The sequence below is a fragment of the Canis lupus genome, chromosome 1 (assembly GCF_011100685.1).
Source record: "Canis lupus familiaris isolate Mischka breed German Shepherd chromosome 1, alternate assembly UU_Cfam_GSD_1.0, whole genome shotgun sequence".
Classification (NCBI taxonomy): domain Eukaryota; kingdom Metazoa; phylum Chordata; class Mammalia; order Carnivora; family Canidae; genus Canis; species Canis lupus.
In genome coordinates this window covers 40,578,708-40,604,423 of record NC_049222.1, presented here as the reverse complement: position 1 = coordinate 40,604,423, position 25,716 = coordinate 40,578,708, and the positions used below count along the sequence as shown (strand labels likewise).

General features: G+C 38.7%; 1 protein-coding gene and 1 pseudogene across 1 annotated transcript in view; one reads left to right on the top strand and one right to left on the bottom strand.

Annotated features, from left to right (window-relative positions):
- The first annotated feature begins 418 nt into the window (after nt 1–418).
- The window catches only part of PPIL4 (peptidylprolyl isomerase like 4), a 45,403-nt gene continuing 20,105 nt past the window's right edge, over nt 419–25,716 (top strand). The window contains 9 exon segments of the mRNA NM_001286992.1: nt 419–540; nt 7,369–7,436; nt 7,523–7,587; nt 7,854–7,971; nt 9,139–9,281; nt 10,180–10,276; nt 11,019–11,135; nt 20,285–20,409; nt 22,939–23,005. Coding sequence (NP_001273921.1) covers nt 471–540; nt 7,369–7,436; nt 7,523–7,587; nt 7,854–7,971; nt 9,139–9,281; nt 10,180–10,276; nt 11,019–11,135; nt 20,285–20,409; nt 22,939–23,005 — 870 coding nt within the window. The 5' untranslated portion in view covers nt 419–470.
- Nucleotides 14,571–14,993, bottom strand: LOC106558649 (annotated as a pseudogene).

Sequence of the window (25,716 nt, the reverse complement as noted above, 5' to 3'; positions counted from 1 at the left end):
TGTGTCTCTGCCTCTTTCTGTGTCTCACATAAATAAATAAAAATCTTTAAAAAAAAAAAAAAAGGAAACCCCCCAACAAGAAAGATTGTGGGAGAAGCTGGCGCGGTAGTCACTCTCGATGCGTCCGGAGGAACAGAGAAGAAAGGGTCCCCTCGAAGGCCCGCCCCGTTGTTGCGATGGACACAAAGGAGGCACAAAAACCTTTACCAAAGTCCTCTTATGAGGGACAGGCTTCAGCGCCGGGCGCCCTGGAAGAAACAGGATTTCCAAAACGGCGGCGGGAAGCCCCCGAGGCATCGCCGCTGTGTGGGCGGGCCGGGCACTGACCAGGCGGGCCGCGCCGAGGGGAGGGGGGCGTCGCCGGAGCGATGACGTACAGAGGCGTCGCGCCGAGAGTGACGCGTGGCGTAGACCACGACGGGCTGCGCCTGTCACACCCCGCGGCTTGTTGCGGAGGAGGAGCGGGCGCCATGGCGGTTCTGCTGGAAACCACTTTGGGCGACGTCGTCATCGATCTGTACACCGAGGAGCGGCCGCGCGGTGAGCCCCTGGCCCGGCTCGACCTCGCCGGGGCCACTATCTCCTTTCCCCAATTGTCCCTTCGCTGCCGGGTCCCCCTGAGTGGGTTCGAGCTTCTGGGCTCCTGGTGCCCACGCCTGGGCTGTTTTCTTAGCGGGCCGTGGTTCGAAAAGTTTTGTGAGGAGCAGCCTCCGTCCGGTGTCCGAGGCTGGCCATTCAGGTGGCGGGCGCTTGTGGCATCGTGTGTGTGTGTGTTGCAGGCTGCACGTATCATGCCCATAGCTTTTGTGACTTTACTGCGCTTTACTCGGGAGAGGAGCACAACGTGTATTCCTTGGTGTGTAATCGCTGAGTCCCGACGGAAGCCGAAAGGATGTGTTTGGAGCAGTGAGCGTGAGCATCCCGCCTGGGTGGAGGAAGGGCTGTGCGGAGATAGGCTCGGCGCCCTGGCGAACACTCACGGGTCGCTGCGGTGCCGCGCGGTGGCAAGCCCTGGGACAGGCGTCGTGCCCTTGAGGGTCTGATTTTCCCCTGGGAGACACAGACGAGGGAGTCCCTTTAAGTGTTGTCTTACAACCCATTGTAAGTGTTGTAGTCGAAGAATGTGTAAGTTGCCATGGAAACCAGAGCAGGGAGTACTTCTTCCCGGCTGGGGGCGGGGAGAAGCGAAGAAAGCAGAGAAAGTAGAACACTTGAACTAGCTCTTTCAGAGATGAGCGGGAGTGAGGGTGTTCTTTTTTGTTTTTTTGTTTTTAAGTTTTGCTTGGAATTTTTCTGGAAACAGCAAATGGTTTGGTATGGCCTGAAGGAATGATATGTGACGGGGACTGGCAGACTAGGAGTCTGATGGCATAGGTCATATCTGTTTGGCCAGATGTGAATAGTCCTGTGTGCCCTACTGAGGAGTAGGGTCTTTGAAGGTTTGAAAAGCAGGATTGAGGCGTAGCAAACTTGTTTTAGGAAGATAACAGGCAACAGCGCGGAGAATGTAGCAAGGCAGGGAGAAACTAGAGGCCAAAGAGATTAGTTACAATCAGGATCTTGTGCCCTTGGAATGCAGTTTATCAAAGAGGAGGAAACAAGGTACAGTACAAACTGTAAGTCCTTCCTGCATGTTACACTCTATCCCACCCTCTGTTGTACCCCCCACGCCCACTTCGCTACATTACAGGCTCAGTCATGCATCCATGTCTTTCTTAGGCTGTTGCTTCTACTCCCACATTATCTCTACTGTTGTGCTTTTGGCAAACATCCTGTTTATTATTCAAACCTTGGACCAAGAATGATTTCTTCTGTGAAGCTCTCCTTTGTCCCTAAGCTGAATTAGATCTGTTTCTTCTGCTCCGAGATCTTTTTAAAACAGCATGTAACATATTTTGTTGTGTTATTTACCTGTTATCCTGGAATTGTTTGCAAATCTTGTCTCCTCTCAAGGATGCAAACTAGGAAGAGAGCTGCAACTGCGGCTTCCTTATCTTTCTATCCTAAGCACCTAGTGCAATGCTTGCCACTTTGCACACACTAAAGGCCCATTACGGTGACTTGTGTGTGTGTGTGTGTATTTATTTATTCATGAGAGACAGAGAGAGAGGCAGAGACACAGGCAGAGGGAGAAGCAGGCTCCATGCAGGGAGCCTGACGTGGGACTCTTGGGACTCAATCCTGGGTCTCCAGGATCACACCCTGGGCTGAAGGCGGTGCCAAACCGCTGAGCCACCCAGGCGTCCCCTTATCGATTTTTAGTAAACATATATCCAAACTTATTTTTCTTCCTTTTTTCCTCCCTTCTTTCCCTTTCCTCCTTTCCTTCCTTCTTTCCCTTCCATTTCTTTCCTTTTTTTACTTTTTGTTATAGAAAACTTACATATAGAAATAGAGTCACAAAAATGAGCCCTCATTTGCAAGTGACCAATTAATGAACAGTTGTCAACACATAACCAATATTGTTTAATTTATACTGGATTTTTTGTATCCGTTACATGGGATTTATTTAATTTGCAGTTACTTCCATTTATATTTCTTTTTTTTTAAAGATTTTATTTATTTATTCATGAGAGACATAGAGAAAGAGAGAGGCAGAGAAACAGGCAGAGGGAGAAGCAGGCTCCCTGAAGGGAGCCCGACATGGGACTCAATCCCGGGTCTCCAGGATCAGGCCCTGGGCTGCAGGCGGCGCTAAACCACTGAGCCACCCGGGCTGCCCTCCATTTATATTTCTAAAATGTGATTAAAAAATAACCCCCAATCATTAATCACATCTGAAAAAATTAACAACTTTTTTTGTACCATTCATATTTTTGTTTTGTCTTATCAGTGTCTAAAACATATTTGATAATTTGGGATGCCTGGGTTGCTCAGTGGTTGAGTGTCTGCCTTTGGCTCAGGGTGTGATCCTCGAGTTCTGGGATCGAGTCTCCCATTGGGTTCCCTCTGCCTATGTCTCTCTGCCTCTCTTTCTATGTGTCTCATGAATAAATAAATAAAATCTTAAAAATATATATTTGATAATTTAAGGATCCAAACAAGGTTTATTTATTATATCGGCCAATATATCTCTTAAACATCTTTTAATCTATAGGTTTTCTTTCTTCCCTTTTTAAAAAAATTTTTTTTGAGTTAGTTTTCACATGTACATTAGTTTCAGGTTCAACATAGTGATTCAACTTCTCTATACATTATGCTATGTTCACCACCCCCCTTGCCTATTTTTAAAGACTTTACTTTTTTAGAGCAATTAAAATATATAGCAAAACTGAGGGGAAGGAATAGAGAGATTGCTGTATGCACAGCCTCCCCCATTTTCAGTATCTCCCACCAGAGTGTATATTTGTTGTATATTTGTACGCTTGCACTATGTAGCATTGTACACTTGTTATTACAGTGGTACATTTGATGAACCTACATTGACACATCATAATCCATTGTTTACATCCAGGCATGCTCTTGGTGTTACACATTCTGTGGGTTTGGACAAATGTATAATACACATATCCAGCATTACAGTATCCTACAGAAAAATCATGCCCTAAAAATCCTCTGTGCTCTGCCTATTTATTTGCACCCCTCTCCCCAACTCCTGGCAACCAGTGGTCTTTTACTGTGTCCATAGATTTGTTTTTTCCAGAATGTTGTATGGATGGAATCATACAGCATATGATCCTTACGGCTTGGTTCTCTCAATGTGTTAAATGTATTTAAGATTCCTCCATGTCTTCATGGATTGATAGCTCATTTCTTCTTTGTAGCAAATAATAATACTCCATTGTCTGGATGTACCATATGTTATTTATTTATTCACCTACTGAAAGGACATCTTGGTTGTTTCCATATTTTGGCAATTGTGAATTAACCTGCTATAAACGTGTGTGCAGGTTTTCGAGTGAACATACATTTTCATCTCCTTTGAGTAAATACCAAGAGGTGTGATTGCTAGATTTATGGTAAGAATGTATTCAGTTTTGTAAGAAACTGCCAAAGTCCATATGTTATATTGGTTGCTATCTTTTTTTTTTTTTTTTTTTTAATTTATTTGTGATAGTCACAGAGAGAGAGAGAGAGGCAGAGACACAGGCAGAGGGAGGAGCAGGCTCCATGCACCCGGAGCCCGACGTGGGACTCGATCCCGGGTCTCCAGGATCGCGCCCTGGGCCAAAGGCTGGCGCCAAACCGCTGTGCCACCCAGGGATCCCCTATTGGTTGCTATCTTTTAATGTATAGTTCCCCCACTTTTTTCCCTTAACAACCTTTTTTTTTTTTTTTTTTAAGATTTTACTTGTTTGAGAGTGAGAGGGGGGAGAGTATGAGCAGGGGAGGAGCAGAGAGAGAGGGACAAGTGACTCTGCATGGAGGCGTCTTGGGGCTCCATCCCAGCACCCCGTGATCATGACCTGAGCAGAAATCAAGTCAGAGGCTTAACTGAGCCACCCAGGCACTCCTACCTTAACAACCTTTTTTTTTTTTTTTTTTTTTTTTTTAAATTCATGAGAGACCGAGAAAGAAGCAGAGACAGGTAGAGGGAGAAGCAGACCGATGTGGGTCTCGATCCCAGAACCCCGGGATCATACCCTGAGCCTATTCAAACCTTGGACCAATGGTCAATTGCTTGGTCCTTGGTCAGTTGCTGAGCCACCCAGGCGTCCCTACCTTAACAACTTTTTGAGAAGGAATCTGAGTCATTTGTTTTATAGAATTTCCCTTGTTTTGGATTTGACTGACTTTATCCGTGTATCTTTAAATATATTTTTCTCTCTTCTGTTTCTCATAAATTGCCACTTAGAATTAGAGGCTTGATCAGCTATAGGTTTAATGTTTTTGGCAAGAATATTTTCATTTCTTTTCTTTTTAAAGATTATTTATTTATTCATGAGAGACACAAAGGCAGAAGCACAGGTAGAGAGAAGCAGGCTTCATGCAGGGAGCCCGATGTGGCACTCGATCCCGGGACACCATGATCACGTCCTGGGTGGAAGTCAGGCGCTCAACCACTGAGCCATCCAGGCATCCCAAGAATATTTTCATATAAGGTAGCCTGCACTTCAGCGGCATCACGTTCAGGAAACACTTGATGTCTGGTTGGCTCTTTCTGCGAAGTTAAAATTGGTCCGTGGGTTCAGGCTTGTCTATCTGATGTATGTTGCAGCGTCCCCATTAGCTTTCACCTAAAGATTTTGGCAGCCAGGGCGCCCAGGTGGCTCATTGGTTGAGCGTCTGCCTTTGGCCTGGGTCATGATCCTGTGGTCCTGGGATCGGGTTCCGTGTCGGGCTCCTTGCATGGAGCCTGCTTCTCCCTCTGCCTGTGACTCTGCCTCTGTGTGTGTGTGTGTGTCTCATGAGTAAATAATAAAATCCTAAAAAAAAAAAAAAACAGATTTTGGCAGCCATTGATGATCACTGCCTAGATCCATTATTTTTGTTTTCTAGTTAAAGGACTGCTCTTTTGTACTTAACAGTAATCCCGGAAATATATTTTTCTAGAAAAACTATCAAAATCCTGATATTCAAGACCTTTCAATATCTTGGCCCCATCTTACCCCTCTGGTCTGTTTACCCACTATTACTCTTATTACTAGAGTGTTACAGAACTTAGACTGGGCTTTTGGACCCTTCAAAAAAGATTTATATTTGCACTTCCAGACTTATTCATACTGTCTTCCCAGCTTGAAATGCTCACTTTCAACTCTTTGCCTGTCTAGTTCTTTTAATGTCAACCATTGGCCTCTGTGAGGTGTTCTATTTTCCCTGGCCAGAAGCAGTCCTCTTTTGAACTCTAGTGGTTTTTTTTAAAACCACTTAAAAAAGAAAATATTTTATTTATTTATTTGAGAGAGAGAGAGAGAGACAGCATAAGAGTGAGAGAGGACGAGCAGGGGGGAAGGGCTGAGGGAGAAGCAGACTTCCCACTGAGCAGGGAGCCTGATACGGGGCTTGATCCCAGGACCCTGAGATCATGACCTGAGCTGAAGGCAGACACTTAACCAACTGAGCCACCCAGGGGCCCCTAAAACCAGTTTTTACCATTTTACTATATAAATGGCATGATGGTATTAACAGATGTATCCAGTATTGATACATCTATATAGTAACTATTTTTATTCAGGTATAAGGACCCTGGAGAGCCTCCTATGTCTTTCTTTGTGTTTTCTAGCTTGATGTCTAACTAGACTATGAACTTGAAGGGAGGGACTATGGTTTTATGGCATTTGTGGTTGCAATGCCATGCACCTAGAAGATACTCCATAAATGTTTATTGAATAAATGAGTTCATTTATATGAGAAAGCTGGTACATGATAAGTATATGGACTTAAAACATTTTTTTTAAATTTTTTTTTTTATTTTTATTTATTTATGATAGTCACAGAGAGAGAGAGAGAGAGAGAGGCAGAGACACAGGCAGAGGGAGAAGCAGGCTCCATGCACCGGGAGCCTGACGTGGGATTCGATCCCGGGTCTCCAGGATCGCGCCCTGGGCCGAAGGCAGGCGCCAAACCGCTGCGCCACCCAGGGATCCCTGGACTTAAAACATTTTTAAAAAGATTTTATTCATTTATTCATGAGAGACAGAGAGAGAGAGGAGCAGAGACACAGGCAGAGGGAGAAGCAGGCTCCATGCAGGGAGCCTGATTGGGACTCGATCCCAGGACTCCAGGATCATGCCCTGGGCCAAAGGCAGGCACTAAATAAACCACTGAGCCACCCAGGGATCCCCAGGACTTTTTTTTTTTTTTAAGATTTTATTTATTTATTCATGAGAGACACACACAGAGAGAGAGAGAGAGAGAGAGAGAGGAGAAAGGGGCAAAGACAGAAGCAGGCTCTATGCAGGGAGCCTGATGTGGGACTCGAGCCTGGGACTCCAGGATCATGCCCCGAGCTGAAGGCAAACACTCAACTGCTGAGCCACCTGGGCATCCTACCATATGGAGTTTTTGAAGAGCTATTTAGTCATCATTTAAAAAATTGGTCTCAGATATTTAATTTTCTCTAATATATGTAATTGTACCCATTTGCAGTTACTCTGATAGATTCTTTTCCATCATAGTATTTATTCTCTTTGGTTTTCTTTTTCCCTTGCAAAACTAATCCATTAATAAATGTTTGCCTACTCCAAATAAGCCTGTTTTCCTGCATTAGCTCAGATGCCCTGAAAGTCCTAAGAAAAAGAAAATAAAAAGATAATTTAAAATAATTGCCTTTTTCTAGGCATACTGCCTTCTTTGTGACTTTGGATGTTTGACCATTGGGGAGTGTTTGTATGGTAATTTGAAATTAAATTATGCCAACAGAGCCTTTACTTGCTTAAAAATGTATTTCTGAACTACTGATAAATTTAGTATTTATTTTTCTTTCAGCCTGCTTGAATTTCCTAAAGTTGTGCAAGATAAAATATTATAATTATTGTCTTATTCACAATGTACAGGTGAGTTGGTGGTTATTAGTCATGTCCTTTATTATGGGAACCATTTAGCAACTGTGTGAATTAACAAAGTATCCTATTTATTATAGAGGGATTTTATCATACAAACTGGTGATCCCACAGGGACTGGGCGTGGAGGAGAGTCTGTTTTTGGGTGAGTTCTTTTATTTCTAAATGAGAAAAAATAGAATTGCCTCTTAACAGTGTTATCTAACATATCTTAATCTGCATTTTGAAATACAGTTCAAATACAGATTTTTTCCAAGTTCCCTAAATGTCTATAGCAAATTTTAAAAAAACAAATATTTTGAATCATAGTGGCATTTCTATAAAGAAATGGTAATCCTATTTGTTACTAGTACTTCTGTATTTCATGTTGAAAGTACTTCAGTTTTATAATTTTATTATGTGTACTTTTAGTCAACTGTATGGTGATCAAGCAAGCTTTTTTGAGGCTGAAAAAGTGCCAAGAATTAAGCACAAGAAGAAAGGCACTGTGTCCATGGTGAACAATGGAAGTGATCAACATGGATCTCAGGTTAGAAAATGAGTAAAAAGTTGAGTTTTATTTTAAAATGAAGGACTGGAAAGAGCCACAAGTTATCATTTTAAGCTATCCAATAAGAGGAGAATTTCAACGATATCTGTTAGAATAAAAATATTATACTGTGTTCTATATAAAAAAAATTATTTTGGGAGGTACCTGGCTGACTTAATCAGTAGAGCATTCAGCTCAGTAGGGTTGTGAGTTTGAGCCTTGTGTTTGGTATAGAGATTTCTTAAAAATAAATCTTTATAAGAAACTACTTTGTTTTTAAAAATAAAATTATTTATTTATTTTTATTGGGGGGGGCGGACAGAGGGAGAGAGAGAATCTTAAGCAGACTTTATACCCCCAGTGCAGAGCCTGACGTGGGGCTCAGTCTCACAAGTGTGAGATTTTGACCTGAGCCAAAATCAAATGTCAGATGCTTAACCACCTGAGCCACCCAGGCACCCCTGCTTTGTTTTTTTATTTTTTTAAATTTTTTTTAGTAATATTTTTTTAAGATTTATTTATTTATTCAGAGAGAGAGAGAGAGAAAGGCAGAGACACAGGCAGAGGGAGAAGCAGGCTCCATGCAGGAAGCCCAACGTGGGACTCGATCCCGGATCTCCAGGATCACACCCCAGGCTGCAGGAGGCGCCAAACCGCTGTGCCACCGGGGCTGCCCTGCTTTGTTTTTTTAAATTTGAGACATGTCCATTGTGAGGAATTCAGAAAATACAGAAAAGTGCATGAAAGAAAAATAACATTATCCACAATCATACTATCCATGGATCATTGCTGTTCACGTTATGGTCTATTTCCTTCTGGTATTTATTACTTCAAAACATATCATGTTGAGAACCTTTCATTGATTGTCTTGTTTAATCTTTACAACAACCTAGTTTGGGGCAGATGCTTTTTTTCCCCACACAATTCGTATATGAAGAAACTGAACTTTGGTTTGTCCAAGTATTTAAACAACCAGGGAAGCCCTTGTGTATATAATGATATTTTATGTATAAGCTTGTACTTTTTAATTCGTACTAGTAACAAGTGGGTAAGAAATCATGCAGTTAAATGTAGAGTATTGGTTTTGTGTGTTTTTTGTCAGTCTGTAACTGATTCCAGTTTGAATTACAGATACATGTTTATATTTTTCTGTGTCTTTCTATACAGTTTCTTATTACTACAGGAGATAATCTAGATTACCTTGATGGTGTTCATACAGTGTTTGGTGAGGTGACAGAAGGCATGGACATAATTAAGAAAATTAATGAGACTTTTGTTGACAAGGACTTTGTACCATATCAAGATATCAGGTGTGGTTGCTATCTCAGTATACTAGAATGTTTTAATCCTGTGGTATTTGTGGAGATGGCAAGCATAGGACTGGTTTTTGGATAATTCCAAAATGTGAATTAATACAAAACTATATGAATCCATAAAGTAAAAAAGACTTTTTTATATTTTTATACTTGTGCTAATTATTTATAATTGCTTATGTTGGAAAGAATTATTAATCTTTAATTTAGTTTTTAAAAATGTATATTATTGAGAAATTTGGTAAAAGTACTAAGATTTAGACAAACTAATATTAGATTTATTAAAGTAATACAGAGGGCAGCCCCGGTGGTGCAGTGGTTTAGCGCTGCCTGCAGCCTGGGTATGATCCTGGAGACCCTGGATCAAGTCCCATGTCAGGCTCTCTGCATGGAGCGTGCTTCTCCCTCTGCCTGTGTCTCTGCCTCTCTCTCTCTCTGTGTCTCTATGAATAAATAAATTTTTAAAAATCTTTAAAAAAATAAAATAAAGTAATACAGAGTAGTAAATTTTTTTTTTAAAGATTTTATTTATTTATTCATGAGAGACACACACAGAGGCAGAGACATACACAGAGGGAGAAACAGGTTCCTCAAGGGGAGCCTGATATGGGACTTGATCCCAGGATCCCTGGGATCATAATTTGAGCCCAAGGCAGATGGTCAACCATTGAGCCATGCAGGTGCCCCCAGAGTAATGAATCTGATATCAAACAATGAAAAACAGTAATATTAACTGTGAAAGAACACTAGTAATATATACTGGTGTATTAAAATTTAAGTACCTATGATTTTTGGGCATTAGAGATAATTGAGACATTTGTTATCTTTATAAAAAGTAAAACACAGATTCTGAAATAATGTAAGTATAACCTTTGACTTGAATTTATTTTGTAAGGATAAATCATACAGTGATTTTAGATGATCCGTTTGATGACCCTCCTGATTTATTAATTCCTGATCGATCACCAGAACCTACGAGGGAACAGCTAGATGTAAGTAGAGTCCTCTTGTGATTGTACATGCATATTAATGCTTTGCATAGATTTTGCTTTTTAGTCTGTTAAAACTTATTTCTTCAGAATGACTATCTTTCTTGATCAATTCTTCTCGGACAAGTAGATAACTCATTTCTCTTCCATAAAGATAACTCATTTTTCTAGCTGTCTTTTCATTTCCCTAATTTCCGTTCTTCAACTTCTGTTCCACTAGAGGAGCCTTAGCTCTGGAAGCTTATATAAATACCTTGTGAAAATGTTTTTCTTGTCTCCTAATTCTAGGAGTATAGCTTTAAAGCTCAGTTAAACTAACATCTTGTAAGGGAGCTTTTCAACTGGGAACACTTTGGAACCATGCTAGCACCCAGAAATTTTTGTAGAATAATGCAGACTTTTCCCTCAGATTTTTTAAGGTATAAGTTTCTGTTTATGAAGCTTTCTCAAAGCTAAATTGGTCTTTATAGTTGGGATTTGGTGCTTAATTGTTAAGATCATTTCTTTTCTGCATTCAGCAGTAAGTTGGATACCAGATAGCTTCTTTATAATGTATATTTTGTTTTAACAATAAATTAGAAGCTTTGTCTAGCTCATATTATTAAATTAATTTATATCAATTTTCAGAGGCTTCAGTTTCTATTCTAACACATTTGATGGAGCTAAGGATAAATCATCATGTCTCCCATGTTTCTCAGATTTTTCAGTTCTTTTACTATATGTTTAAGTAACTTCTGCCTTACAGAGTGGTCGAATAGGAGCAGATGAAGAAATTGATGATTTTAAAGGAAGATCAGCTGAAGAAGTAGAAGAAATAAAGGCAGAAAAAGAGGCCAAAACTCAAGCCATTCTATTAGAAATGGTAAGATGATTATCTTTGTTAAGATAATGTTCTGCAATTTATTTAATATAGAACTCATTGTGAGTTTATTTTTGGATTTTTTTTTTCTTTAAGTAAGGGAGAGGGCAGGGCTAGGGAAGGAGAGGGAGAGAGAGTTTCAAGTAGGTTACACACTCAGCACAGCCCTATGTAATCTCACAACCCTGTGATCATGACCTGAGCCAAAATTAAGAGTTGGATCCTCATCCGACTGAGCCACCCAGACACCCCTATTTAGGCTCTTTGTTAGTCAAAATATTAAAAATTTAGCAAAGAGTTTTTTTCTAGATTAAATTTTATATGACATAATACATGAAGGTAAACAAATTTGGTTCCATAATCAATATAGTGCCAAGTGCCTTTTTAAAAATGAACAGTGGATATACAATTTACAAATACTCATTGAATTTTAATTGTTTATATTCATTAATGAAAAAGACAGAGAGAGAGAAAGAGAGAGAGAGATTGGCAGAGACACACGTAGAGGGAGAAGCAGGCTCCATGGAGGAAGCCTGACAATGGGACCCGATCCTGGGTCTCCAGGATCAGGCCCTGGGCTAAAGGCAGTGCTAAACTGCTGAGCCACCCGGGCTGTCCTCATTTCATTTTTGAAGAGTGTTTATTTGACCAAATTTTATGTATATTAAAGAATAATTCATTTTATAACTCAAGCACTGAGGTTATTACAGGATACAAGGAACCTGGGTTGAAATTGAACACTCTAAAATATACTCCTTTGTATCACTAACAGTATGAAGTCATTTGAAGTTCTTCAGTATTGATTAATTGATCTACTAGACATTTTTTCCATTTGTTATATTTTTGTGGAATAGGCATACCTATTACACAGTAGATCAATAAATATTTGAAAGGATAATTCTGTTTTTATTATTACCATTTTTTTATATAGTAGAGCTTTCAGAAAGATTCTGCGTCTGTTTCAAAATTCATATTCACATCACCAGGCTGAAGGAACAAATGTTAAAGACTATAATTCAAGAAAATTTTATTGAATTGAAAAAATTTGAAGATATACATTTTAACGAGCACACTGTGTCTGAGACTATTGGCCTAGAATAGCCAACAGGATGGCAAATTTTAAGAAAATTACTGATCTTAAAAGAAAATCTTTTGAGCAACTGGGTAATAAGAGTAAGTGACTTAAAAGGGAAATAATATTAGATTATCATCAGAGTTTTTAACACCAAAAGTATAGGCAGTTTATGCCAGAAAGATGTTGGGTTAACATAACTAAGCCTTTTATTTTCTGATAATTTCAAATTTATGAGAAAGTTATAAAAAATAGCATAGAGAACTTCTCTATACCATTTACTCAGATTCACCACTTTTTTTTTTTTTAAAGAGAGGGAAGGAGGAAGGGGAGAGGCAGAGGGAGGAGACAGTATCTTTTTTTTTTAAATTTTTTTTTCAATTTTTATTTATTTATGATAGTCACAGAGAGAGAGGGGAGGGGGGGCAGAGACATAGGCAGAGGGAGAAGCAGGCTCCATGCACCGGGAGCCCGATGTGGGATTCGATCCTGGGTCTCCAGGATCGCACCCTGGGCCAAAGGCAGGCGCCAAACCGCTGCAACACCCAGGGATCCCGAGACAGAATCTTTTTTTTTTTTTTTTTTAATTTTTATTTATTTATTTATTTATGATAGTCACAGAGAGAGAGAGAGAGAGAGAGGCAGAGACACAGGCAGAGGGAGAAGCAGGCTCCATGCACCGGGAGCCCGACGTGGGATTCGATCCCGGGTCTCCAGTATCGCGCCCTGGGCCAAAGGCAGGCGCCAAACCGCTGCGCCACCCAGGGATCCCCCGAGACAGAATCTTAAAGCAGGTTCCATGTCCAGTGTGGAGCCTGACATGGAGCTCAGTCTCATGACCCTGAGATCATGACCTGAGCTGAAATTACGAGTCCTAATGCTTAACTAACAGAACCAGCTAGGTGCACCAAGCAAGATTCATCAGTTTTTAACATTTTTGCCAATTCTGCTTGATGATTCATTCTCTCTTTCTTTCCCTCTCTCTCTGAATATATATGCACAAACACATATTATTTTTTCTGGACCATTTGAAAATAAGTCATAAGCATCATTCCTTTTACCTCTTACATCAGTGTGCATTTCTGAAGAGCAACAGTATCATCATACATATTTATAATACAGTTACCAAAATGAGGAAATTTAAAATTGATTGAAATTATAACCCATATTTCAATTTTGTCAGTTATTTCAGTAATCTCTTTTATAGCTTTTCCCATTCAGGCTAGAATCCAGCTCATGATCAGTCATCTGTTGAATTTAGTTATCATGTTTCTTCTACCTCTGGAAGAATTCCTTAACTTATCTTTATTTTTCATGTTATTAACATTTTTTGAGGAATATAGGTCATCTGTTTTTTAGAATATTCTTCAACTTAGATTTATCTACTGTTGCCTTGTGATTACATTCAGATTATGCACACAACCAGGAATACTACATAAATGACCTTCTCAGATGTTATATTTGTAGGTGTACAATATCCATCTGCCCTTTGCTGGAAAGTATTCATTTTGATTACTTGATCAAGGTAATCCACTACCTGGTGTCTCCATTGCATACTTTGTTTTCCTCTTGTAACTAGTAACAATCCATAGCATTTGAGACCTTTCAAATATCTTGTTCCTTATCAAACCACCCCTGTGGATTTCTTTTTTTTTTTTTTAAGCCATTAAAATGTATTTAACAAACAGAAAAAAAAAATAAAAGTAACAAGCTGTATCACACACTTAGGTTTATTTTTATTTTTATTTTTTTATTTTTATTACACACTTAGGTTTAAAAGTGTTCTCTCGGGTTTTTTGTATTGGTTTTTTGTTGTTGTTGTTGTTGTTTCTGTTTTTGTTTTGTTTTAAGGAAACCAGTCTTTGAAGTTATTTTGTTGAGTATAGTTATTTCTCACGTTTCTTTTTCTTTCTCTCTGGTTCATCACTGTCCATGTTTGGAGTATCCTTCAGAATGCTTATTCCTGGAATCTGTGGTTCTACCAGGGACATTTGGATTTTCTGATGCTGGCGATTGGATGAGTCTAGCATGATTTTCAGTTTAACTTTATCAAATATATGGAACACTGTGTCCTCTGTTTTAAGGGAAGGTTCCTCATCATCCTAAATAAGCTTTGGCTTTGGTTTGTCCTTTTCTTCAAAAAAGACTGTACCTTCTAAACCATACTTTGGAATTAACATCACAATAGCATTCTTTCTTACAAACAGAATATAGGCTTCTTCACTTACTATTCCTTTGCTTTTGAAAAACAACTGGGTATGAAAGGACACTGATGCACGTTGGGCATACTGAGCCATTTTGTGCCAGAAATTGAGATTTTTACATAAATCTGCAAGCTTGTGTTTGTCAACTCTGGATAAGTACAGTCAGCCCCAATAGCCACAGCCAACAACCAATGGATGATGTCTGCATATCTTGGCCTTGGACTTTGGCCGGCAGAGCCTGAGACCTTTGGCAATGAGGGTATGAGCACGAGTTTCCCGAGTTTGGGGTGAGTGATGTAGGCAAGTTGATTGAGCTTGCGGCTGCCGCCCTTTGGGATCTTGGGCTTAACCTCCTTGGGTTGACAGGGCCTTGATAGCCTTGGCACGCGCAGTCATGGCCTTGGCATTGTTGGCCTGCATCTTCTTCAGGCCCTTCTTGTGCTTCTTGGCAAAGCGCATGTTCCTCAGAAACTTGGGGTCTACCCCCTTAAGAGATTCGTATCTTTGTGACCGGGGTTTCTTGATGCCATTTCTGTACCATTTTTGCGACTGGTTGTGCGTGGTGTGGTTCTTGGACTTGGCCATGTCTGCACTAAAGCCTTCTGCTCCCCAAGCGCCTTGGACCAGAAGAGAAAAAGAGCCCCCTGTGGATTTCTTAGCTCTTCATGATTCTTGCCTAAACCAGTCTTAACTCTGATGGGTGCAAAATGGTAATTTTCTAACTCCGTTACTCCTTCCATATTGTCAGCCTGCTTTCTATTGTAAGGAATGGCCTTCCTATCTTTTTATTATATGTTCATTTTTAGTATGGACTCATGATTTCCTTTTTTTGTTTTAATTTTAGTAAATAGGCTTTATTTTTTAGAGCTGTTTTAGGTTTATAAAAAAAAAAAAAAAAATGGGGATCCCTGGGTGGCGCAGCGGTTTGGCGCCTGCCTTTGGCCCAGGGCGCGATCCTGGGGACCCGGGATCGAATCCCACGTCGGGCTCCCGGTGCATGGAGCCTGCTTCTCCCTCTGCCTGTGTCTCTGCCTCTCTCTCTCTCTCTGTGACTATCATAAATAAATAAAAAAAAAAAAATTAAAAAAAAAAAATGGAACACCAAGTACAGAGAATTCCTGTGTACCTCCATCCTCCTCCCCAACAGTTTCTCTTCTTAATATCTTGCATTAGTGAGGTACAATTTGTGAGTCACATTGATATATTATTATTATTAAGTAAAATCTATAATTTACATTAGGTTTTTACTCTTTGTGTTGTACATTGTGGTTTTTGAGAAATGTATGATAACAAATACCTACTATTATAATATAGAGAATAGTTTCACTGCCCTAAAAATCCTCTGTGCTTTGCATATTCATACCTCCTTGTCCCCAACCTCTGGCAACCACTGATCTTTTTTACTATCTGCATAGTTGTGCATTTTCCAGAATGTCATATTGTTGGATTTATACAGTATATATCCTTTTAAGATTGGCTTCTTCCACTTAGCCATATGCATTTAATTTCTTCCATGTCTTTTTGTAGCTTGATAGCTCATTTCTTTTGATCATAAAATTATATTCCATTGTTTGGACATACCACAGTTTGTTTATCCATTCACCTATTAAAACATGTCTTGATTGCTTCCAAGTTTTGGCAAGTATAGTCATACTTGCTAAAAACATTTGTGTGCAGATTCTTCTATAGGTAGAAGTTTTTAACTCATTTGGGTAAATACCTAAAGGTGCAATTACTGGAATTTATGGTAAGATTATATCTATCTTTTTTTTTTTAAGATTTTACTTATTTATTAATGAGAGACACAGAGGGAGAGAGAGAGAAAGAGAGGAAGAGAGAGTGTGGCAGAGACACAGGCAGAGGGAGAAGCAGGCTCCATGAAGGGAGCCTGACGTGGGACTCGATCCCTGGTCTCCAGGGTCAGGCCCTGGGCTGAGGGCGGCGCTAAACCACTGAGCCACCTGGGCTACCCTATATTTATCTTTGTAAGAAACTGCCAAGCTGTCTTCCAAACTGGCTGTCCATTTTGCCATTCCCACCAGTAATGATTGAGAGTTCCTATTGCTCAACATTCTTGTCAGCATTTGGTATTGTCAAGGTTTTGGATTTCAGCCATTCTAATAGGTGATCCTGTGTTGTTTTGATTCTCCATATTAATAGGTTTCATCTTTTGTTTCATTTACTTAAGTAGTCCCTACACCCGACACGGGGCTTTTACTTGTACTCACTACCCTGAGATCAAGAGTCACATGTTCCTCCAACTGAGCCAGCTGGGCACCACCTCCCCTTGTTTTTGAACTCACAACCCTGAGATCAAGAGTCACATGCTCTACCAGCTTAGCCAGTCAGGTGCCCCTCTATCTTCTATTTTTATTTTAAAATCTTTATTACTATTTCTTTTAAGTAGGCTTCATGTCCAGCATGGAGCCCAATGTGGGGCTTGAACTCATGACCCTGAGATCAAGACCTGAGCTGAGATCAAGAGTCCAGCATTTAAGCAATAGAGCCACCCAGGCACCCCATCTTCTATTTTAAAAAACAAAACTGGGACGCCTGGGTGGCTCAGTGGTTCAGCATCTGCCTTCGGCCCAGGGCGTGATCCTGGCAGCTGAGATCAAGTCCTGTATTGGGCTCTCTGCGAGGAGCCTGCTTCTCCCTCTTGTGTCTCTTGTCTCTTTCTGTGTTTCTCATGAATAAATAAATAAAATCTTTAAAAAAATCTTTAAAACAGAAGAATATCTTAACTCAGAGGTTTAGAAAGGCTTTAAAAAAAAATAAAAAACTGAAAACCAAACCAAAAGAAATCAGTTCCTTTTCCTTTGTGTCTAATAGAGTAAGTCAACTAGTATTTTGCAGTGTTAGTTTTGAACTTGATAGTTGTTATGAATATTTAAATTTCCTTACAGTATTTCATTGTTATTTTAAAATTTTAAAAAGATTTTATTTTTAGTAATCTCTTCACCCAGTGTGGGGCTCAAACTTAGACTTCTACTCTAAGATCAAGAGTCACATGCCCCACTGAGTGAGGTTCCCCAGTGTATTGTCCTCCCACCCCCACTGCCGCCCCATAGAGTTTTAAAGTTACCTTTGACTAAGTAGTGTGGCAAATTCTTTTTTTTTTTTTTTTAAGATTTTTATTTATTTATTCATGAGAGACAGAGGCAGAGACATAGGCAGAGGGAGAAACAGGCTCCATGCAGGGAGCCTGATGTGGGGCTTGATTCCGAAACTCCAGGATCACGCCTTGGGCCAAAGGCAGATCCTCAACTGTTGAGCCACCCAGGCATCCCAGTAATCCTTTTTTTTTTTTTTTTTTCTTTTTAAGAGTTTATTTATTCATAAGAGACACACTCCCACAGAAAGAGAGAGAGAGGCGGAGACACAGGCAGAGGGAGAAGCAGGCTCCATGCAGGGAGCTTGACATGGGACTCAGTCCTGGGTCCCCGGGATCACACCCTGGGCTACAGGTGGCGCTAAACTGCTGCGCCACTGGTTCTGTCACGAATTCTTTTTTTATCTCAACCTTTTTTTTTTCTATTTGTGTTTCCTTCAGATGTGGTATTGTAGGTGCTTTTCAGGATTTTTACTGATTTGTTCTTCCCCCTTACATACTGTGATATTGCTTATTGGACATAGATTATTGTCTTAAAAAATTTTTTTTAAAGTAAACTTTATGCCTAATGTGGGACTTGAACTCATGACTCTGAGATCAAGGATTGTATGCTCTACTGACTGAGCCAGCCAGGCACCCCAGATTATTGTCTTTTAATAGGCTTCAGAAACACTGAACAGATATAACTGGCTCTGTTGCTTATTACTATTTCTGATTTTCAAAAAAAAGTTTTAAGTATGTTTATCCAAGAGGAAACATTTAACGTAATAATGTTATCAGAAATTATCTCTCAGAATTTTTGGATATATGTATAAAGGATTATTTTCTTATCTAAAGGTACACGGGAAATACAGTTTTCCCATAGAGAAACCAATTCCATCATCATGGTTTTCTCCCATAGTCATCCTCACTTGTTCTTCAGTAGAAAGTGGGATGTCCTTCTCAGTGCAGTAGTTGTCCATGAAGTTTACTTCAGTTTGGTCAGTAGATAATAGTGAGGGTGAGGGTTAAAAGCTAGAAACATTGTCCAGGAATTGTTGCTGTTTCATATTGAACAACAATGTGGAAAGAATAGGACATTTCTTTTTTTTTTTTTTTATTAAAGATTTTATTTATTTATTCATGATAGAGAGAGAGAGCCAGAGGCACAGGCAGAGGGAGAAGCAGGCTCCATGCAAGAAGCCCGATATGGGGGCAGCCCTGGTGGCGCAGCGGTTTAGCGCCGCCTGCAGTTCAGGGTGTGATCCTGGAGACCCTGGATCGAGTCCCATGTCAGGCTCCCTGCATGGAGCCTGCTTCTCCCTCTGCCTGTCTCTGCCTCTCTCTCTCTGTGTGTGTGTGTCTCTCATGAATAAATAAAGAAAATCTTTAAAAAAAAAAAAAAGAAGCCCGATGTGGGACTTGATCCCGGGACTCCAGGATCAGGCCCCGGGCCAAAGGCAGGCACTAAACCGCCGAGCCACCCAGGGATCCCCAGAATAGGACATTTCTAATGCAGAAGGCTAGAGTCAGTGTGATAATGTTTTTCAAAAGTTAAGAAACAGGCAAAACTAAGCTATATTACTTGGGGAATCATATTTAATGTGGGAAAACTGAAGAGATAGGGGCATGACCAAAAAAGGAAAACAAAAAAGCAGGATATTTGATATTCTGTTGAGAAAGGTAGAGTCATGGGATTAGGGGACATTTTAGTTCTTAACCTAGTTGTTGGTGTCATGGGTACTTTTTATTTTCATGCTTCATAACTTAGGTATACTTTATATAAATTATTTTTTAGTATATCAAATACTTGAAAAAAGAGAAAGAGGAGATAAAATTGGAACTTTGAAGCCAAATAGATCTGTGTTTCAAATCCCAACTCTGTTGCTTACTATTGTGTGGCCTTAAGTTAGTGTTCTTGAATTTTACTTTATCCATTTTTTAATTTTAATTTTAATTATTTATTTATTTATTTTTTAAAAGATTTTATTTTTTTATTCATGAGAGACACAGAGAGAGAGAGAGGCAGAGACACAGGCAGAGGGAGAAGCAGGCTCCATGCAGGACTCAATCTCGGGTCTCCAGGATCACGCCCTGGGCTGAAGGTGGCACTAAACCACTGAACCTGGGCTACCCCTATTCATTTTTTAAAAAATTTATTCATTTGTTATTGTTTCTTTTTAAAAAATATTTTATTTAAATTAAGTTTGTCAACATTCAGTACACCACCCAAGGCTCATCTCATCATATGCCCTCCTTATTTCCCGTCACTCAGTTACCCTATCCCCCTCACCCACCTCCCCTTTTGCAACCCTTTGTTTGTTTCCCAGAGTTAGGAGTCTCATGGTTTGTCTTCCTCTTAATTTTTTTCCCCACTCAGTTTCCTTACTTTCTCTTATAGTCCCTTTCACTATTTCTTATATTCTACATATGAGTGAAAGCATATGATAATTGTCTTTCTCTGATTGACTTATTTCACTATCATAATATACTTTATTCATTTTTAGAATGGAAACCACACAGTTGTTTTAAGAATTGGTTAGTAGTATATATAAAGTGGCAAGCATGGCATTCACACAAAGACTCAGACAAGTATTAGCTATTAATATTACTACCAGGAACATTGTAATTTCAAATTTTGAAATCTTAGGTTTCTTTTCCTAAGCTTGTAGTTTCTAATGTAAATTCAGTTGTTTAGGGAAATCAGTACTTTGGGCTTAGATAGGGTATTTAGAGTAGAGCCAACAAAGGAATTGATTTAAATTTTTGTTTACTTATAATTTAGGTTGGAGACCTACCTGATGCAGATATTAAACCTCCAGAAAATGTGCTATTTGTGTGTAAATTGAATCCAGTGACTACTGATGAAGATCTGGAGATAATATTCTCAAGATTTGGGCCAATAAGAAGGTAATCTTTAGAATTAATGAAAGATTTTAGAAAAACTGGATATTGGTAGTTTTCTAATAACATTTTTTGATGGATCTGTGAACTCTAGAATTTTGTAGTGGTTAATTTACAGGTGAGTCTTTTGTACAGTAGGGAAGAAAAATATGTATTTATATGTGTGTGTATGTAGATACAAATACACATATATATATACACAAACATAATTGAATGATTCTCCCACTTCCAACACACACATTTTTGCTCTAAAGCAGGAAGTGAGCAGAACAGTTTAAGTCTAGTTCTTAGAGTATTCTCAATAATCTTTAATATTTAAAATATTTATCTCATTTAAGTTCTTCCTAGAGTTACCAGCAATCTCTGTCAAAATTAATTTGAATCTAAATCTTCCCAAATTTTTCTTTTGCTACTAATGCTCATTTCCCCTGTATTGTTAATGTAAAAGTCTATGAAGCTAGTATTTCTGTGAGAAAGGGGAATATTCTTTCTTTTTTTTTTTTTTTGAAAGGGGAATATTCTTGAGGAAGGTCAATTACATAGTTGACGCTTGAATGACACAGGTTTGAACTGCACTTACTTACACACAGATTTCTTTTGATACAGTATAATGCTATCAATGTATATTCTTTATTCGTTTTTTTTTAAAAAGATTTTATTTATTTATTCAGGAGAGACACAGAGAGAGGCAGAGATACAGACAGAGGGAGAAGCAGGCTCCATGCAGGGAGCCGGATGTGGGACCCGATCCCGGGACTCCATGATCACGCCCTGGGCTGAAGGGAGGTGCACAACCACTGAGCCACCCAGGCATCCCAAGGATTTTATTTACATATTAGAGCAAGCACAAACAGAAGAGCAGAAAGGAGAGGGAGAAGTAGGCTCCTTACTGAGCAGGGGATATGATGCTGGGCTTGATCCTAAGACCCTGAGATCATGACCTGAGCTGAAGTGAGACACTGAACTAACTGAGCCATCCAGGCACCCCATATTTTTGTTTGTTTGTTTTGTTTTATTTAAGTAATCTCTATACCTGACATGGGGCTTTAACTCAACAACTTCAAGATCAAGAATTGTGTGCTTTTCCAACTATCTAGCTAGGTACCCCTTTTCTTTATTGTCTTCTTAGCATTTTGTTTTCTCTAGCACATATTATTGTAGGAACACAGTATATAATACATATACAAAATATGTGTTAATTGACTGTATTATTAAGTTAAATTTGGGGGGAGTCAAAAGTTATATGCTTATTTTTTACTGCATTGGGGTCAGGATGCCTAATCCATATGTTGTTCAATGGTCAGCTGTAATTGATTAAAAAGTATTGTTTTATGTTTAGAATTTCCTTTTAGCTTCTTTTTTTTTTTTCTAATCCTGTGAAATCATTCTTTATTCTTCCTGTTGACAGAAAAATCTTTCTATAAATGGCTACTCAGTTTTATTCTTCTACCCCTTTTAGTATATCATATTTATAAAAAACTCTCCTGTATTGCTGCTTTTTATTTTTGAATTTTAGACATTACTAATGACTTCCTGCTCAGGAAATTGAGGATTTACCTCTATTCTTACCTTCCCATCTTTATTGTCCCCTCCTTCTACTTTGTGTTGTAGTTTTGGTTAGATATTATTCCTTCCATATTTACATTTTAATATATGTAAATGTTTTTTTTTTTTAAAGCAGTCCTTTTTTTTTAAAATTTATTTATTTATGATAGTCGCAGAGAGAGAGAGAGAGAGGCAGAGACACAGGCAGAGGGAGAAGCAGGCTCCATGCACCGGGAGCCCGATGTGGGATTCGATCCCGGGTCTCCAGGATCGTGCCCTGGGCCAAAGGCAGGCATCAAACCGCTGCGCCACCCAGGGATCCCTGTAAATGTTATAACAGCTGACCCATATGCCATAATGTGATTACTTTTCCTTTCTCTCACATTATTTTCCTGTTCATCTCATGTTTTTAAAATGAGACTTATATGTGAGGAAATGGACAAGCCACATGGTTTCAAATCCTATGTTATTGGCCCTTTTACGTGATTGTCAAGATAGATTAGTTCTATATAACAGCTGTACCAAGGGGGTTAAATTTAAGCTTGGTTTATATTAACATTCTAAAACTACAAAGCATAAATTTATTAAATGTGTATATATGTATGAATGTACATACATTATTCTACAGTAACATTTGATTTTCTGTAATTTATCTACATTTGGACCAGAAGTGAATTATGACTTAAAGAATATTTTAGCAGTAGTTTTCTTTTGGCACAGAAAGGTAAATATTTTTATCTTCTATTTTCTTCACTGCATTAGAAATTTAGGACTGTAGGCCAAGATTGGGCATTTAGGGTAGAAATTGGATAATTTCATTACTACACTGGGAACTATTTCTTTTTTAATTGTTATTGAAGAAATGTAGAGGAATATAGTTCCACGAGTTTAACTTTGATTTTTAATAACTGGTTTGTTTTATTCTTCACTTTTAAAGAGGAAGAATGCATACTTTTTCTTTAAAGTCACTTTTTCCAAACTTTCTTTCAGTTGTGAAGTTATTCGAGATTGGAAGACAGGAGAATCCCTCTGTTATGCTTTTATCGAATTTGAAAAGGTAGGTCATAATATACATTTTTCAAATTTATATTTATTTTGTTCTTATATAGTGTTAAAATGTGAAAAATTATAGAACTCTCTAGTCTCTAAAATGAGAAAATTAGTTTACCCTTTCTCTAGGCACCCAAGAAAAATAATTTTATTACATTCAAATAGAAGCTAATTTCAACATTTGTTAGTGTTAATATATGTACCTTAACTTTAGGTTCAGATGCAGTCTGAGTTAATGTATTTTTTAAAGTTTTATTTATTTATTTATTTTTTCATTTGTTTTTATTGAAGTTCAATTTGCTAACATAGAACACCCAGTGTCCTTCTCATGAAGTGCCTTCCTCAGTGCCTGTCACCCAGTTACCCCAAGCCCCCACCCACCTCCCCTTCCACAACCCTTTGTTTGTTTCCCAGAGTTAGGAGTCTCTCAGGGTTTGTCTCCCTTTCTAATTTTTCCCACTCAGTTCCCCTCCTTTCCCTTATGATCCCTTTTACTATTTCTTATATTCCCCATATGAGTGAAACTGTATGATGATTGTCCTTCTCCAGTTGACTTATTTCACTCAACATAATACCATCCAATTCCATCCACATCAAAGCAGTTGTGGGTATTCGTCCTTTCTGATGCCTGAGTAATATTCCATTGTGTATATATACACCACATCTTCTTTATCCATTCATCTGTTGAAGGACATTGTGGTTCCTTACACAGTTTGGCTATTGTGGACATTGCTGCTATAAACATTGGGGTGCAGGTGTCCTGTCGTTTCACTACATCTGTATCTTTGGGGTAAATACGCAGTAGTGCAGTTGCTGGGTCGAAGGGTAGCTCTATTTTTAACTTTCTGAAGAACCTCCACACTATTTTCCAGAGCAGCTGTACCATTTTTAAAGTTTTGGTAGAGTCCTTCACATTTTATAAATAATTTTTCAGCATTGTTTATATAGATTTATACTTGAATAATAGAGAAATGGACTGGGTGTAAAGTTGTAGATACTAACCTGAGCTTTGTCACTGACTAGCTGTTGTATATTTGGCAGTTTGTTTAGAACTCTTATTTCTAGGTATTACTCTCCTCATAAATACAAGTTGAAAATTGGATTAGGGATGCCTGGATGGCTCAGCAGTTGAGCATCTGTCTTCGGCTCAGGGGTGTGATCCCATTGTCTGGGATTGAGTTCTGCGTTGGGTTCCTTGTGGGGAGCCTGCTTCTCCCTGTGCCTTTGTCTCTGCCTATCTCTCTCTCCCTCTCTCTTTTTCTCTGTCTCTCATGAATAAATAAATTAAAAAAAAATCTTTAAACAAAAGAAAATTGGATTAGATGGTATCTTCTAGATCTGTAATAATAATAATAGCTTATGTCGTTCAAATAACTTTCTTTAAGCCAGGCATTATACGACTTGACCTGTATTTAATCCTTATAACTCTATGAGATAGGTAATTTCCTCCTTTTCCAAATAAGTAAACTGAGACATATAGTGGTCGTGTGACTTGATTAAAATTATGCCCCTAGTGAATGTCATAGCTGGGATTTGAATTTAGAAAAGTCTGACTCTGTTCTTGTTGCTTTTAGTTCCTATGCAAGGCTGTGCCATTTCTTTATGTAGCTTTGGATTGATGGTGTCCAATAGTAGCTCTTTCCAAGTGGTAGTTATTCCAGAGCATTTATCAAGTACTTTCTGTATTTCAGGTACTGCGATTCGCAGAAAAAAACTTACCAGAATTCCAAAGGCCTTCCCTATCATTGCTACTTCTAACATCCTAGACTTGTTTTGTCTAATTTTAAACTTGATATAAATGTAAACACAGAATGTATTTTTTGTGTTCAGCATCATTTGCTTAAGTGTGTAAGGTTTGCACATATTACTACATGTAGCTTTTGTTAACTTTTTTCATTAATTTCCATTAACATGGTATTTCATTGTGTCGTGTGTATATAGATTTTCATTGTCAGAGTATTTTATTATGTGTATATAAAACAATTTAGATTTCCATTCACCTGTTGATGGACGCTTGGGTCTTTTGTAATTTTGAGTTACTATGAATGGTTCTGTTGTAAACCATTTCTTTCTTATGTTTTGGTGTACGTATATATGCATTTCTGTTGGGCATATACCCTCAAGTGAATTGCTGGGTCATAGGGTAGTTGTGGCTATAGTAGATACTTTCAGTCAGTTTTTCAGAGTGGTTATACAGCACCCCCCCACCCCCAAAAGTGGTTATACTAATTTTCACTTCCACTAGCACTTCACTTCCACTAGAGTCCTTGTCATTCCATATCTTTACCAGTTCTTGGTACAGTCTTTTAAATTTTTGTCCATTCTGGTGGATGTGTAGTGGTATCTTATTGGTGGTTTTATTTTGCATTTCCCCTTTTTGTATGCTTATTGCATTTGGATGTCCTTTTTTAATTTTTTAAATGAAGTAACTGTTATAGACTTGTCCACTTATTGATTGGGTGTTTGGTTGCCTTTTGCTTGATCTGTGAGAAGTTTTTACATTTTCTGGATACAAGCTTATTTTTTGATTTTGTATGTTGCAAGTATCTTCTCTGTAGATTGCCTTTTTCCCATTTTTAATGGCATCTTTTGATAAGCAGAAATTTCTAATTTTTAGTTCAGTTTGTCAATATTTTTCCTATGGCTTGTTTTGAAAAACTTTGCCTACCCCCAAAGTCATAGAAATATTCTCCAAAGCTACCTTTAGACAGTTTGCTG